The 18,178-nt window shown below is 39.2% G+C and overlaps 1 protein-coding gene across 1 annotated transcript in view; it reads right to left on the reverse strand.

Annotated features, from left to right (window-relative positions):
- Positions 1-18,178, reverse strand: part of CCDC171 (coiled-coil domain containing 171) — a 399,920-nt gene that overhangs the window by 200,740 nt on the left and 181,002 nt on the right. Inside the window, exons 18-20 of the mRNA XM_006864480.1 lie at positions 16,269-16,492; positions 15,342-15,524; positions 12,512-12,697 (exon numbers count right to left, since the gene is read on the reverse strand). Coding sequence (XP_006864542.1) covers positions 12,512-12,697; positions 15,342-15,524; positions 16,269-16,492 — 593 coding nt within the window. The remainder of the gene's footprint in view (positions 1-12,511; positions 12,698-15,341; positions 15,525-16,268; positions 16,493-18,178) is intronic.

Consider the following 18,178-nt stretch of genomic DNA (forward strand, 5'->3'; position numbering starts at 1 on the left):
AGGGTTGGAAATGCAAAGGTAGACGTTTTGTAACAAGGAAGGGAATGATTAATTCTCCAGTCTAGGAGCGGAGATCTCTGGGACCAACATTTAAAAAAAAAAAAAGTTTGTGGGGAATTTCCATTATTTTTTAACTCCATTTTTCCATGAATTCTTTGAAACCCCCTTTTATATTACTGACAGAACCTGTCTGCAGCCATCCAATCACAGACACATGTTTAAACATAGTTTGCTTGGAATAAACCAAGATTATATGAACTGGAACCCTACTAGAAATACCATTTGACTTGCCCGCGTATCGCAGGGAGGGGGAAGTTTCTGCATTTTTATTTTGTTGTTGTTGTTGAGAATATATACAGAAAAAAAAAAAAACATGCTGCACGTACAATTTAGTGACATTAGACACATTCTTCAAATGAGGCAGTCATTCTTATCTCTGTCATAGACTGAATTATGTCCTCCCATAATATGTGTCAGTTTGGCTATGCCATGAACCTCAGGGGGTTGGCAGTTACGTAATGTTATAATATAATATTGCAGTTATGTGATGATTCCCCATAATGTGACCTAGTGTGATAAACCAACACAGGATTAAGGATGGGCACCAATACAGATGAGACTACCTTGCTTGCTGAAAGTGAAGAGGACTTAAAATGCTTACTGTGGAATCGATTGGACATCGATGTAAAGAAAACAAAAATGCTCACCAATGGATCAATAAACAACATCCATATAAATGGAGAAAAGATTGAAGGTGTCAAAGACTTCATTTTGCTGGAATCAACCATGAACACTCCTGGAAGCAGCAGTCAAGGAATCAAACGATGTACTGCATTACACAAATGTGTTGCACACAACGTTTTTGAAGTGTTGAAGAGCAAAGATGTCAGTTTGAGGACTAAGGTGCACCAGATCCAAGTCATGGTATTTTCAAAATCCACAGGTATACATGACAGTTGGCAGTGAATAAGGAATACCATAGAAAAATTGATGCTTTTGAGATATGGTGTTGGAGGGGAATATTCAAATACCATGGACTGCCATAAGAACAATCTGTGTTGGAAGAAGTACAGCCAGAGTGCCCCCTGAGAGCCAGTGTGGCCAGACTGTGTCTCTCATACTTCAGAAATATTAACAGGAGGGACCTGGAGAAGGATATCATGTTTGGTAAAGTGGAGGATATGAGAAAAAGAGGAAGACTACCACCAAATGGATTAACACAGTGCTCAATGTGCTCAGGAAATTGCAATCTAATGTAGAAAATACGAGACACCCTCCTTTTCTGAGTAGTTCCTTTCTCATTAACATCATCTTGCTGCCTCACTACATATACTTTTGTACCCTTTTGTTTGGGCAGGAGAGAAACATTTATATTTTCAAAATTATTCTGCTAGAATATAGATTATAGGTATGCAAAAGTAGAAGCAGAGAGACCAGTGAGGAGGATAAGAGTGTAGTCCAGACAAGACATGATGGTGGCTTTAGGGGGCAGGAGTCAAAAGTAATCAGATTCTGGTTGTTGTTGTTGTTAGGTGTCATCAAGTCAGTACCGACCCATAGCGACCTTATGCACAACAGAATGAAACACTGCATGATCCTGAGCCAACTTCACTATTGTTGCCACGCTTGAGTCCATCGATGCTGCCACTTGGCCACTCCATCTCATTAGGGGGTCTTCCTCTTTTTCTCTCACCCTCCACCTTGCCTAACATGATATTTTTCTCCAGTGATTGGTCCCTCCTGACAATATGTCCGAAGTGTGAGAGACGAAGTTTGGCCATCTTGGCCTCCAAGGAACATTCTGGCTGTACTTCTTCCAAAACGGATCTATTGGTTCTTTTGGGAGCCCACTGCACCTTCAATACTCTCCTCCAACACCATAACTCAAAAGCATCAATTCTTCTACGGTCTTCCTTATTCACTGTCCAGCTTCTGCATGCATATGAGGTTACTGATAATACCATGGCTTGGGTCAGGCACCCCTTAGTCCCCAAGCTGACATCTTTGCTCTTCAACACTTTAAAAAGGTCTTATGCAGCAGCTTTGCCTAGTGCAACACGTCGTTTGATTTCTTGACTGCTGCTTCTGTGAGTGTTGATAGTTGATCCAAGAAGAATGAAGTCCTTGGCAACTTCAATCTTTTCTCCAATCAGATTCTGGAGACATATGCATTTTGAAAATGTAGTCTAGCAACCTATTAACTAAAAGATGAGCTATCCCATATCAGCCCATTATATACAATAGGATGGAGTCAGATAATGATAACAAACATTCCCACTTAGCAGAAGGAAGAATAGTCAATACACAGCAGTCCCTGGTCCACAGCAATGAGGAAACCTTGCTGGGCAGAATTTGAAATAATCTATCTTGGCAAAACTTCTTTAATTAGTCATGATTCTGGAAAAAGTCTGTGCTTCATTGTTCTCCATAGTTCCTTGCTCCATCCTCTGGGAGGCTCTTCTTCATCCGTTATCCTCCATGAGCACATATGAAATGGATTTGAGGAGGGTTCCCCTTTGCGGATTAGAAAACCTTACAGTCCTTTTCTCTTTTATTAAAAGGTTTAGAGCCCAATGGTGGGTTGGCTAAAGAGTTTCAGACTTTGAGGTTTAATTTTCTCTTCTTTTTCTAAGGAGCCTGAGTTAACTGAAACATACAGTGCAAAATTCTAGAATGGTCAATACTACCCAGAAAAATCCCAGCTTGTGGTCCTTTTGTGTCTTTGCTTAAACAATAAGGCACGCAAGAGTGAAGTGGGAAACAGTAACCAGGGGATTCAGCCATAAGTGGCTCTTAAGAGTAAGCAAGGTTAACACCATTCACGTTCACTGTGATCAAGCAGTGATTATTCATGCCAATCAACAGAGACTCAAGAAAGGGTAGACTAAACTACAGGGGAGTCCTGGTGTGGTGCCACAGGATAAGCACTCGACCTCAAGGTCAGTCTGAACCACAGAGTTGGTAGTTCAAACTCACCAGCCGCTACTGTATAGGTTTCTGAGGCTGTAAATCTCTATAGGAGCAAAAAAATCTCACCTTTCTTTAATGGAGCAGCCAGTGGATTTGAACTGCTGCCCTTGTGCTTAGTAGCCCAGCTCAAATCCACTATGTTAAGTATGCTAAACTCTCCCTAGAGTAAAGGTTATCCTTCAAATCGCAAATAACTGCCTGCCTGAAAAAAAGCCAGCACTCTATAAAATGGTGGTGGTTGTTATGTGCCGTGGAGTCGGTTCTGACTCATAGCGACCCTGTGCAGGGTTTCCGAGGCTGTAAATCTTTACAAGAGCAGAAAGCCTCATTTTTCTCCCGCAGAACAACTGGCAGGTTCAAACTGCCAACCTTGAGGTTCGCAGCCCGATTCGTAACCGCTACACTATTAGAGCTCCTTACTCTATAAAGTAAGCAACCCAATGTCCAGAAGTCAATAGAAAATTACAAGACAAGAATCAGAAGGTTATTCACAACCAGATGAGAAAGTACTTGATAGAAATGGTGGTGTTGTTAAGTGCTTTTTTGTCAGTTACAACTCATAGTGGCTGTATAGGGTTTCTGAGGAGCAACTGCAGGTTTGAACTCCCAACCTTGTAATTCAAACCAACCTTGTGATCTAGTGCTTATCCTATAATGCCACACCAGGACTCCAACAATAAATTATAGACATGATGGAATTAGGAGATAAGGATTTTATGAGCTGATGAGTATTATAACTATCTTCAAGTGTTTAGAGGAAAACATGAACATTATGAGGAAAAAAATTGAAAGATACAGTATGATTCTTGCATATTATGTGCCTGCATAAATAATGCACACACACATAAAACGTGCATAATGCACCTAGGAAATGAACAAAAGCCATATAATGTGCACATTATCTGCATAAAATACAGTAAGTAAGCATCAAATTGAAATGTAGCGATGAAAAGTTAAACACCTGAATTGAAAATGTTACTAGGTAGGAATCACATCAGATTGGATACTGGTGTCAGTCTTTCTGATGGCAGGTGTTGCCTCCATGTTGACGGCTGTGGGAAATTAGCGTGGGTGCTACGGAAGGTTGGGGGCGTGGGTGGCTGTGACAACCTCTCCATAAGAGATCACAGTGAAGTTTGCTGAATGAATTGACTCTGCCTTTCAATTGAACACTTGGAGGCCATTGTAGGGCTATTAATTGGCCTAATTTCAATATTGTTGTGTCTCAGGGAATCTGCAGGTTCCGGGATAGGGAGAGAAATGGAGGCGCCGTCGTCAGTGGAACAGTTGGAATACACATAATGTACCGACTGAGTTCGCCATTTTATATGGATGTGGTTCATGGCACCCCAAAACAATTACAGTAGGAACACCAAAGATCACTGATCACAAATCACCATTACAGACACAATGACAATGACAAAGTTCAAAATATTGTGAGAATTACTAAAATGTGACACAGAGACACGAAGTGAACCCATGGGAGTAGAAAAATGGTGCTAACAGACACTCAATGCAGGCTTGCCACAAACCTCCCGTTTTCTTCAAAAAAAGCAGTATCTTCAAAAGCCAAGTGCAATAAAACAAGGTAAGCATGCTGTTAGCTGATCCCGAATCTAGTAAGCTTGTTCCTTAAGTAGCTAGCCAAAGAAGAGTAGAAGCAGCCCACAGTCAGTAGAAAAATGGAAATGATAACGATAAGAGATATAAAAAGCATAGAAAACTCAACAAGCTACACCTCTAGACCACCAAAGCTGATACCCTTCTAGCTAGAGACGATAAAATAGAGAAAACACAAATTGTCAGTATCCCTAATTAAAGAGGAAAGAATTATCCTAACAAATTATCTTACAAACATTAAAGGATAATAAGGAAATATTATGAACCGCTTCATGGCAATAATTTTGACAGCTGAGTACTAAAGAAAATAACAAACAGTGTGTAGCAGTGTGTCAAAAAGTGAACCACCACTAACTTGGGTTTGTTTAAGGACCACATGGCTGGTTTCATATTAAAATACTGAATGTAACTTGAGGATCTGAAATCTTTAGATAGTAAATATTTTGGATTTTGTGGACCAAATATGGTCTCATTGTCACATATTCTTCTTTGATTATAGAGTGGTTTGGGGTTGTTTATTTTCAAACTTTTAAAAATGTGAAAACCATTCTTAGCTTACAGACCACATATATGTAGACTGTAAGCCACAGTTAGTTACTCCCTGACATAATATAGTTAATAGGATAAGAAAGAGCAGTTGACAATATCCAACTTTCATTCATAACAAACTAGCAAATAACAACACACACACAAAAAAAAATTTTTTTTTAGAAATCCAGGAAGACTATTCCTTTCAACTGACAAAGGTTATCAGCTATAATCCTATACCAAACTTCCTTATTAAAAGAGAAACATTAGAAGGATTTAAGATTGGAAATAAAAAATGGCCACCATTTTCATTTCTACTCAACACTATATCCCAACCAGTGCAGAAAAGTAGAAAAAAAAATTTTTTAATCGAAAGGATCAGAAAGGAAAACAAACTATAATTATGTTGTTGTTGTTAAATGCTATCAAGTCATTTCCAACTCACAGTGACCCTATATCTGACAGGTGGCTGGTGAGTTTGAACCATCAACCTTGCAGTTAGCAGTCCAGTATATATCCTACAGCACCACACCAGGACTTGAAACTATCATTACAGAACAAATAATATGATTGTCTGTGTAGAAAATACCAGGTTATACACATAAGTATTAGAACTGATCATTGAGTTTAACCAGGTAGCCAAACGCTGTTGTTGTCATGTGCTGTATAGTTGGTTCTGACTGATAGCAACCTGTATAGGGTTTCTGAGAGCAGCTGGTGGGTTTGAGCTGTCAACCTTTCAGTTAGCACACTTAGCAGTCCAGTGTTTACCCTACAGCAAGATTAAAATACTTGTCCGTCTATTCATGTGCCGCTTACTTGGATGATCTTAATCTGGGAGGATCCCGAAAGGCAAAATCAGGCCAAGTTTCTTCTAGAGAGAATTTTGCATTGGCTTCTGCAAGGAGTAACAGGTCACGACTGGCCTGGGATTATCCCTTTCAGACTACTAGGCAGTTCCTTAAAGCAAGAGTTTACGGTTCAACCCAAAACTGTCTCCTGTCCCAACAGTGGTGTTGGTATTTGTCTCCAGAGCAAATCCAGCATCTGTTTGCAGTGCTAACGTTGGTTTTTGGCTCTCTGGGGTTTGTGTGTTGTTATGATTTTGTCCTTGGGGGCTTCCATCATTTATTAATGCACTGCTGGACTACAGGAAGTTTCTTATTCAAGATCTTTCTGTACAAGTATTAAATTGGGAAGGCCCTTCTGAGCACTTAGTCTAAAGTACGATTTATAAAAGCTATTGCTCTTGTTATATGCCGTCAAGTCGGTTCCAACTCATAGCAACCATAGAGTTTCCGAGGAGTTGCTGGTGGGTTTCAACCATCCACCTTGTGATCTGTAGTCCAGTGTTTATCCTACAGTACTACACCAGGACTTCATAAAAGTTATTGGATATAGAAAAATGATTTAAAAAAAAAAATACTCTCAAAATGTTAATAGTAGTTGTTGTCAGACAGTAAGTCATAGCTAACTTGTCTTCACTGTGTTTTACATATTTTATATTTATGATCTAACTTCGTTTTCACGAAGAATAAAAAATGATAAACTTTTTTAAAGAAGCACAGTGGTGGCACCAATGGGCTCAAGAATAGCAATGACTGTGAAATTGGGGCAGGACCAGGCAGTGTTTTGTTCTGTTGAGTATAGGGTCACTAACTGAGTCGATGGCATCCAATAACAACAACACCAGCCACTCCTTGGAAACCCTATGAGTTGAAATTGTCTCAACAGCACTTAACAACATATGTTAAGTGTGTATATGCAGGACATGGGTTTTTTAAATAGCTGTATTTTTAATGTGTTATTGGGAAACCCAAAAGAATACTTATCAAGCATCCATTTGTTTCTCAAACAGTATCTTAATTAATTCTCATAAAAATCCTTAATTATCATTATCTCTACTTTTTCAGGGGAGGAAACTGAGGCTCAGCAAGGTTAAATAACTTGCCCAAGTGACAGAACTGGGATTTCAATTCTTGAACACTAGTTCCAAGACCGGTGCTCTTTCCACTGAACCATGCGGCCTCCCACAAGACAGCATTTTTGCATTACCACCTGCTAGCTCTAATTAAGACAGTCATTAAACAGGTCTCCACTCCTGACAACAATACTTCAACTACCAGCATTTTAAAGAAATTAATATGAGCAGTTCTACATTCTAGAACATACCCTACCTAACACAAAATACAAACCTTCGAGGAAAAGGCTCGAAGGCCACAATTATAGGCTTTTGCAAAGCATAATTATATAATCTAGTAAAGGGACATGCAGCATAAAAATGTCTTTTAATGATTACACTTTTTTAAATGTTCAGCTTGACTAGTGGTAAAAGAAATACAAATTTAAGTAACAATTGTTGTTGTTGTTGTTGTTAAGTACTGTGGAATCGGTTCCGACTCATAATGACCCTGCACAGGGTTTCCGAGGCTGTAAATCTTTACTGGAGCAGAGAGCCTCATCTATCTCCCGCGGAATGACTGGGAGTTTCGAACTGCCGACCTTGAGGTTAACAGCCTGATTCAAAACCACTACGAGTAAAATTTTGTAGGGAGAGAAGGAGGAAGTGCAATTCTCACATATTTGGGGAAAGAATGTAATTGTTAAAAACTTATTGCAGGCCAAATGATAATTCATTTTAAAATGCATGTGGCTTTTGGTCTAGTAATTCCCCTTGTAGGAATTTATGCTGAAGATATTGTGGTATTGTAGGATAAGAAATGGACTGCTAACATCAGTGTCAGCAGTTCAAGCCCACCAGTCACCCTGTGGGAGAAAAGAGATGCGTTCTGTTACTATAAAGATTTCTAGCCTCAGAAACTTGGCACAAGGGTGCTGTGTGAGATGGAAATGGAATATACTTGAGTTTGTGTATAAAGATGTAACAACACGATTGTTCATCATAAAGTTACTTAGAAACCCATTGCTGTCAAGTGAATTGCGACACGTAGCAAGTTTACAGGCCAGAGCAGAAGGGCCCTATCAGGCTTCCAAAGCTGTGCTCTTTACACAAGCAGCTGACACGCCTTTCTTGAACACAGCAGCTGGTGGGTTCAAACTGACAACTTTTCAGTTAGCAACTGAGAGCTTAACCACTCTGCCACCAGGGCTCCTTAAAATTACTTATAATAGAAAAAAGATAAAATCAAGTTAAAAAACAAACAACATATAAAACTAAAATCAATCTAAATATACAATAAGAAGAAATTATGGTACAATCAAACAAAGGGATTCCATCGACTACTAAAAGTTATGGCACATCCATATTTATTAATATTTTGACAGGGTGTTTTTAAAAAGTAAGAAAACAGTATATATAATATGAGTTTATTTCTATTAACATATATTTGATTATACTTCTACACTCTCAAAATACAAAGTTTGGAAAAACACATCAAAATTTTTTTAATTAACTTTCTATTGTGAATTGAGTGAAAGTTTACAGAGAAAAGCATCAGTTTTACATTCAACAAAGCACACACTTTGTTCCACCTCAATGACTGCACCCTCCCTATGGTTCCTACTGCCCTGAAACCCTCTTTCCCAACCCTTCTGAACGTTGCCCTTAGGTAAATGTTGCCCTTTGAATCTTGACTGATTGACCATTCCATGGTGAGCAGACTTCACTAGTGTTGTCCCCGCCATATACCTACCTACCACTTGGCTGAAAATTGGGTCACGAGGGTGAGATCTGTTCCAGACCTGAAGGGTGGCTGAGGGCCAAACTCTCAGGTTCCTCCAGACTCTTTCTGACCATTAAGTGCAGTCTTTTGATAATTTTGAACTTTGTTTCACATTTTCTTCCACTCTACCTGGAACTTTCTAATGTTGATTCCTTTCACAACAGTTGGTAGTGGTAGGTGGGTACAGTCTAGTTCTTCATGTGTTCCATTCGTCCACTGGATTAGCTGATTCCAAGTGTCTTTAATTATCATCACTCTTCTTTCCTCTGCAAATGGAGAGACTAGTAGTTGCACCTTACGTGCCTGCTCATGCACTCAGTTGCCACTCACTTAAGTAGGATGTAGAATATTGTCTTTGGGGACTATTTTATGCCAACTGACCATGGTGTCCCCTGAGACTACGGTCCTGAACTCTCAGGCCCAGCAACACATTGCCTCAAGGTATTTGGTGATGTCTAAGAAGTTTTCATCAATTTGCCCCGTGGTGGTGGTCATAGTGGTAGTCGTGGTGGTGGTTGTGATGGTGGTGGTGGGCCATCAAGTCATTTTGACTCATTGCAACCCTGTATAGGGTTTCTGCAGCTGTAAATCTTTATGGGAGCAAAAAGTCTAATCTTTCTCCTGAGGAGCAAGCTGCTGGCAGATTTGAACGGTTGACCTTGCAGTCAGCATCCCAACTTGCTACCAGGGTCCTTTGCCCCCTGAATACACATCAAAATTTTAACAGTCTTGGCAATGTAATCTGAAATATTTTCATGTTTTATCTATTATTTCCACAATGAATATTTATTGTTTTGTTGTTAGGTGCCATAGAGTCAGTTCCAACTCATAGCAACCCTATATCGGGTTTCCGAGGAGCAGCTGGTGGGTTTGAAACATCAACCTTGTGGATAGCAATCCAGTGCTTATCATACAGCACAACATCACCAGGAGTCATTGTATTAAAAAAGGGAAAAGAAGAAAAAATATTGCTATCATGTAATCATTGTTGTTGTTGTTAAGTGCCTTCGAGTTGGTTCCAATTCACAGTGACCCTGTATAAGGTTTCCGAGGTTTTAAATCTTCATGGGAACCAAAAGCTGTTACTGGTGGAGCAGCGTACAGAATAGAACTGTGGATCTTGTGGTTTACAATCCAGTGCTTATCATAAGGAGCTACCGCACTCCTTCATAGAATCATAGCAGCTGATATCCAAAGCTGCTTATAGTCTATCATTAAGTTCCACTAACTATGGTGGTGGTGGTGTGCCGTGGAGTCGGTTCCAATTTACAACAATCCTGTACAAGGTTTCCAAAGCTGTAAATCTTTACGGGAGCAGAAAGCCTCATCTTTTCCCCTCGGAACACTTGGTAGTTTCAAATTGCTGATCTTGAGGTTAGCAGCCCAATTCATAGCTCTGGTAGTGTAATGGTTACGAATCGGGCTGTGAGCCTCAAGGTCAGCAGTTTCGAAACTACCAGCTGTTCCACGGGAGAAAGATGAGGTTTTCTGCTCCCGTAAAGATTTACAGCCTCAGAAACCCTGTACAGGGTCACTATGAATCGGAACCGACTCCACGGCACATAATCACCACCACCACACTACCAAAGCTCCTTATACAAACTATGTTGTTGTTGTTGTTGTTAAGTGACGTCAAGTCGGTTCCGACCCATAGCGACCCTGTACAGGGTTTCCGAGGGTGTAAATCCTTACGGGAGTAGAAAGCCTCATCTTTCTCCCGTGGAGCGGCTGGTAGTTTCGAACTGCTGACCTTAAGGTTCACAGCCCGATTCGTAACCACTACGCTACCAGAGCTATAAGACAGTATAAAACAACACACTCAGTAATAGAAGAAATACTGTATCTATATGAGGTTGAAGTATATGAAATTGCTGACATTGATCTATTTTGACTTACATAAACAGCAATTTCAAATGGCTGAACTTGATACTCAGAACTCAACTTCACTGCATCAAGTTGTTTCTAACTCAGAGCGACCCTCTATAAGGTTTCCAATGCTGCAAATCTTTACAGGCGCAGAGAGCCTCATTGTTCTCCTTTGGAACAACTGGTGGGTTTGAACAACCGACCCTGTGGTTAGCAGTCCAGTGCCTATCCTACAGCACAACACCAGGACTCCATACACACATCCTTTAATACACATATCTAAAAATATACCCAAAATATGAATAATGTTTATCTTTGGATGATGGGGGATTTTCTTTACCTTTCAGGTCATCTATATTTTCTTCATAAAATTTATCTGCATTTTCTTCTTTTAGTTTTCAATGTTGTCTACAACTATATCCATTTCAAAATTTTCAGGCCAGGAAAGTCAAAGAAAATTCAAATAAGCTGTCTCCAAGCCTCAGTTTCCTTTTTTTTAAAAAAAAGGAAATAATACTACTCCCCTACCTCACAGTTGTTTAACAATGAAAGGAGACTGCAGCGTAGAGCCTGGCACAGGGATGCAGTCAGTATAAGCGTCGTTAGGAAGGCAGATGTGAATCTGATACTCGGTAATGGTTACTCAAGTTATTTAACTCTGCTGTGTCTCTGTTTTCTCATCTATAAAACAGGAATGACCCCACAGAGTTTGTATGAAGGCTAGATCAGCTAACTGTAATGTATTTAGTGTAATGGCAAACAGCAAGAGCTCGGTAATTTCACTGTTTTATTCTCAATGATGTTAGAATAAATATGTATTATCTGTACAATAAATTACTTATATACTAACTATTAACTCTGAGTTGCCTATCTCTATTAGTTGTTGTTGTTGTCAGGTGCCATCGAACAATATATTGGTTATATATAGTTTGGTTTTTCTGAATATAACTGTTCCATTCCAATGTATAGAGTCCTGTTATAGCACTGTAGGATAAGCATTTGACTGCTCACTGCAAGGTCAGTGGTTCAAACCCACCAGCCACTCCTCTGAAACGTTTGCAGGGTTGCTATGAGTCGGAACCAATTTGATGGTACTTAACAACAACATCCCAGTGTATGTAGCCATACTAGTGGGAAATCCACAACATCATAATCATAAACTAAAATTCTATTCTACTTTACAGTCAACTTTTCCCAAAGATAACATAGTACTACACATTCATTAATTAAAGTTTCAAACTGACAACTGCTACATTGTAACTTTGCTTTTCCTTTCTTCTTGTTGTTTAAGTGCCACTGCGTCAGTCCAAACTAATAGCAACCCTTTATACAGTTTCCAAGGAGCAGTTGGTGAATTTGAACCACCGACCTTGCAGTTCAAACCATCCTTGTGGTCCAGTGCCTTATCCCACAAATATTCTACAGGGAGAACAAACTATTTTTAACCAAGCCTCCCTCTCCATCATATGCACATTTACATAAAACTTAAACAGACCAGACTCAAAATTTTATGATACTCAAAAGATACATAGAGTTTCTGCAACAGAAGGAATAAAGCATAAACTGAAGGAAGGGAGAATCAAGGAAATAAAAGGAGTAAATATGAAAATTATTGCTGGAGAAATCACCACTCTGTTTTTAACAAGTAAAGCCAACTTTTACATAGGGCTGCATACTTGCTTGTGAATGATGTATTATAACCATCTTTCATTCCCTCCTTATCAACTCTTAGATAAGAATATTTTTAATCTTGGATTCTAGTCCCCTTTCATCAGATATACATCATTTCCTCAAAAAATCACATGTAAAACAAACAGATCTTTAAGCCAGGAGTGGTCTCCTACCTTCACAGCTTCTCCAAGAGTTTGGTTTTTGTCAGCTTCCTCACTGGAATGCAATTCAAGTCTATAATTCAACTCTTGCAGTTGTTGTGCCTGCTCATTCAATAGCATCTGGGCCTGCTGTTCCCGAAGCAATGCATTATTCAGTTCTTCACAGGCACTTTCAAACTTTTCATGGGTGATCAGTTTCTGAAGAAAAGAAAAAGTAATCATTCAGTTAAAAGCTAATTGCATTGTATCGTTTGATCTTCAAGTTGATTTGTTTGAGTTATATTTGCTAACATAAAGAATATAGTGCAAGCATGTCTAATATACATGAAAAAAATAGTGATTTGTTCTTATAGTGATTTGTTCTTCTCCATTTTGTAAGTCAAGATCATATCTCCGCTTTGCTTTCTTCATTCACCTGTTCGGTGTCAGTCCATACACTCCTCACACACATAAGGTCAACCACATACTTAAGGTCACCACTGAGCAGGGACCTCATTCCATTTGTTCACCCAGTACACAGAAGAGAGCCTGGAATTCAGAAGGTCCTCAATAGGTATTGGGTGAATTATAGAATTCATATATATAATTGGGCAATAACTGCTGCTGTAGGTATTGTTAGGTGGCAAGTTGGTTCCTGCTCATACTAATCATGTATAGGGCTCCCAAGGAGCAGCAGGTGGGTTTGAACCACCAACCTTGGGGTTAGTGGTCCAGTGCTTATCCTACAGTTCCAATCAGGAATCCACGGGATAACACTGGACACAATGAAATACAATACAGTTTTTCCAATATGATGTCTGCTTTGGAGAGAAGAGCACTCTGTCTGGGTCAATTCTTCTATGGTCTTCCTTATTCACTGTCCAGCTTGCGCATGCATATGAGGTTATTGAAAATACCATGGCTTGGGTCAGGTGCACATTTGTCCTCAAGCTGACATCTTTGCTCTTCAACACTTAAAAAAGATCTTGTGCAGCAGATGTGCCTAATGCAATACATCATTTGATTTCTTGACTGTTGTTTCCATGAGTGTTGATAGTTGATCCAAGAAGAATGAAGTCCTTGACAACTTCCATTTTTTCTTCATTGATAAGAATGTTGTGTATTGGTCCAGTGATAAGGATTTTCATACCTTTCATGCAATCCATACCGAAGGCTGTGGTTTTTGATCTTCAACAGTGAGTATTTTAAGTCCTCTTCACTTTCAGCAAGCAAGGTTGTCATCTACACATCACAGGTTGTTATATTGTGTTCCTCCAATCCCAATGCCACATTTTTCTTCATATAACTCAGCTTCTCGGATTATTTGCTTAATATACAGGTTGAATAAATTGGTGAAAGAATACAACCCTGTTGAACACCTTTCTTAATTTTAAACCATTCAGTGTTCCCATGTTCTATTCAAACAACTGCCTCTTGGTCCAGGTACAGATTCCTCATGAGCACAATTAAGTGTTCCGGAATAATCATACTTCACAATGTTGTCCATAGCTTGTCATGAGATACACAATCGAAAGCTTTTGTGTACTCAATAAAGCACAGACAAACATCTTTCTGGTATTCTCTGCTTTCAGCCAAGATCCACTGCAGCTCACTAATACCTAAGATATCGATGTTTATGCATTCCATTTCACTTTTGACAATTCCCAATTTTCCTAGATTCATGCTTCATACATTCCATGATCTGATTATTAATAGATGTTTACAGCTGTTTCTCTTCATTTTGAGTTGTGCCCCATCAGCAAATGAAGGTCCCGAGGGCTTTATTCCCACGGGCTTTACTCCATTTGCATTATCACAGTGAACCCCACTTTGAGGAAGCAGTTCTTCTTCTCCAGTTGCATTTTGAGTGCCTTCTAACCTGAAGGGCTCAATTTTTGTCACTATATTTGACAGTGTTTCTCTGCTATTCATAAAGTTTTCAATGACTAAATATTCAGAAATAGTTCCTCAGTCCTTCTTCCTAGTCTGTCTTCATCTGGAAGCTCATCTGAAACCTGTGCACTGTTGGTGACCCTGCTGGTATTTAAAATACCCGTGGCATAGCTTCCAGAATCACAGCAATTCACAGTAGGACAAATTGACAGACGAGTGCCCGAAATAAGGTTTCCAAGACAGTAAATCTTTACAGAACCAAAAAGTCTCATCTTTCTCCTTCGGGGAAAGTACTTATCTTACAGCACCAAGTTAGGACTCCCTCTATAGTATATGCATGTACGGACTGCAAAGCCATTTGAACCAGAAGGTTGGTGGTTCAAGCTCACCAGCTGCTACTCAGAAACCCTATACAGGGTCGCTATGGGTCAGAACCAATTCAACAGCACTTTAGAACAACAACATACATCAGTTTGCACTGCAACATTGACAGTTCAAGCTCTCTAGCTGCTCCTCAGAAACCCTACACAGGGTATCTAAGAGTCAGAACAGACTCTACAGCACTTAACAACAACAATAACAATATACATGGTGCAGCACTGTAGGATCAGCACTGGACTGTGAACCACAAGGTCTGTAGTTCAAACCCACCAGCTGCTCCTCAGAAACCCTATGTGGGGTCTCTATAAGTCTAAGCCAACTCAGTGGCACTTAACAACAACACATATATTTACACTGTAGATATTATAAATTTATTCATATACACTGGTGTGGTGCTGAAGGATAAGCACTGGATGGACCGCAAGGTTGTTTGAATTGCAAGCTCGGTGGTTCAAACTCACCAGCCACTCCTTGGAAAACCTATACAAGGTCGCTGTGACTCGATATCACCTAACAACAAAAACAGAATACATATACGCACATAAGAGGAGAGCTCACAAAGTGATATTTTTATGTCAAATATACTTACAGACTGTTTAAATTCATTTAACTGCATTTGGAGACTCTGAGCTTTGTCAAGTTCCTTTTGCATTTCATTCACGCTTCGTTTGAATTCTGTGACCTCTAGGCGCAGTGAGCGACGCTCCACCTCAGCTGCATGCAGCCTTTGTGTAAATCCAAAGATTTGCTTCTGTAGTGATGTTGTGCTTTTCTGTTGGTAAGTAAGAGCAATATTGTATACAGTAACTATAGCTTTATTAATAAATTGATAAGAATTACCACAAGTAACTTAGGTGGTACAGAAAACAGTAGCTAATACTTTGTGAGCCAGTAACCCAATAGGAAACAAATCTGCTCTGTGAAGCTTCACCTGAAGAAAAACAAAAAAAAACAATACCACCTATTACTGAACCTCAGAGAAAAAATCTTATTTCTTTATAAGACAATATTTCAACTTATATGAAATGAACAATTAAGGAAAAGAAATCATTTAAATGGCGAGGAAAGGGAACTGACAGTAGTTTAGGCAGGAGGCATTTCTGCTGCAGTTCCCTCACAGCGCACAGAAGATTCAGAACAAATGCCAGAACTTCCGTATTTTGATATTTCAGATCTTTTATTTAGAAGGGATTCTGTTTACCTTATTTAACGTTCTCATAAGGAGCTCTGGTAGCATAGTGGTTACAAATCGGGCTGCTAATCTCAAGGTCGGCAGTTCAAAACTACCAGCTGTTCCGATGGAGAAAGATGAGGCTTTCTGCTCCGAAAAGATACACAGCCTTGGAAACCCTGTGCAGGGTCACTATGAATCAAAACCTACTCCAAGGTACTCAACAACAACAACAAAGGAAATCTAAATACACTCATGCACAAGTAATTTAAATGACAAATGGGTCTGAGTCAAAGTTTCATTTGCAAGTCCTAAGGTCACTACTGTATCAAATTGCATACATACCATAATGGGCACATGACCCCGCAGACCACATTTCAGGGCCACCGTGTTGACTTTATGAAGTCCGCGGGCCAACCTCTGAACCAGGGAATCTTTTTCTATGTACGTAATACCCCGACTGTGCAGAGGTATGCTCTCCATTGCCAGGCTAATTTTATCCATAAGCTTTGCAAAAGAATTCTTAGCAGCGCCTATGAGTAAATGTCCACAAATTCTGGAATTTGGATCTGCAAAAGAAAATTTTTTAAAAAGACGGACAAAATTGTCAATTGGCTCTTGTTAACTTCACAACAATGCCCATGACAACACAATGAAGATGCCTTCTCAGTGACATATTTCCCATTCACCTATAGTGATCCCCTCCAGTCTGCTTCCTCCTACCTTTCACTCTGAAGAAAGGACTTCAGAAAATGGGTCGGTTACTAAACAACCTATTCTCAAAGAAGTCGGCTGTACCTAGGAGTCATTAACAATATGTCCGTCACACTGAACACGATCCCACTAAACATTCATTACTCGTTTCTTTGTTTTAAAACCTAACATAAATTCATTTTCTGTTTACAACTACTGAAGCTTGTTACCTTAATGCCACATTATTTATAGTCTCAGACAAGAAAATATAATTTGCCTTATTTCAAGGCAATTAAATTTTTACAACTACAGTCGTTTACTTCCCCACAGGGCTTCAGTAATCATCGCTCTCTTGTAACGGAATTCAGGTCCCAGAATATTCAACATGGCCTGCTCACTGCTACATTCGCCAGGCCTATAATTAATAATTGTGTTTCATGTTGATAAATAAAATTGTCGGTGCTCTTTCTACTAATTGGTATTCCAGATAACAGTTAATAGGTTTATTTATGCCTTAATAAAAGTCCTATAATTTCATTTTCCCTCTGCTAGGCAGGTCATAATCTGGCATGACTTGTCTTATGGTATTATCCATGCAAAATGGTAAGTACGAAGGGATCTTTTCAATTCCCTAGCAAACCATTTTACATTTCAAGAGTTGGAGTTCCTTTAAATCTTCTTTTACATCACAAACACAAAAAGTGACTTTGACCAAAAGAAAAATGGTTTATAATTGTAAGAATACATGTGGATTAACACTAAACAGCAACATTGACTGAGAGGTTTCTATGTTATGAAGAACTTCCTCACAGAGGCCTTCCACCCTAAACTGTGAGTTTCATGCTATTTTCCTTATTCCTGAATGTATAAAAGGAAGCAAAAATTTTAAATTCATGCAGCAGTCATAATTTGACAACCAACCACACTGCTAGGAGTTACACATAAAGTGGAAATTATTAATTGGATAAAAATATAATATCCACAGTGTAAAATTGATTTCTCTCAGTTATTGATGCACTGAGTTCTAAAAATATAACACAGCATAAGGTACTACACACTTAATTTTATCCATCATCATAAACTTACTCATGAGACCCCCATAAAGACATACAAAAACTAATAATAATGAAGACACACCGCGCTTTAGGAGCCCCTGGGTGAGGCAAACAGTTAAACTACTGGCCTAAAGACTGGCAAAGAACCAACCCACCAGTAGCACCTTGGAAGACAGGACTTGCAATCCAAAAGGTCACAGTTTTGAAAACCTTACAAAGCAGTTCTACTCTGCATGCATGGGGTCATCATAAGCCAGATCTTTTTCTTTTTTAGTTTTTATTGTGAATTGAGTGATAGTTTACATGGGACAATATTAGTTTTACACTGATCGTTTCATTACAAAGATTACAATCTCCTCTGGGCATCATCATTCAACAGTATTTGCTTCTATTCCCTCTGTGGGGTTTTTTTAGTTTGTTTGTGGGGGTTTTTAAAGTACATAGAAACACTCAGGAATATATAATCATTTAAACAACCAAAGGGCACATTCTGCAAGCCTGCCTCCT

This window comes from Chrysochloris asiatica, unplaced genomic scaffold, assembly GCF_000296735.1.
Source record: "Chrysochloris asiatica unplaced genomic scaffold, ChrAsi1.0 scaffold00065, whole genome shotgun sequence".
NCBI lineage: Eukaryota > Metazoa > Chordata > Mammalia > Afrosoricida > Chrysochloridae > Chrysochloris > Chrysochloris asiatica.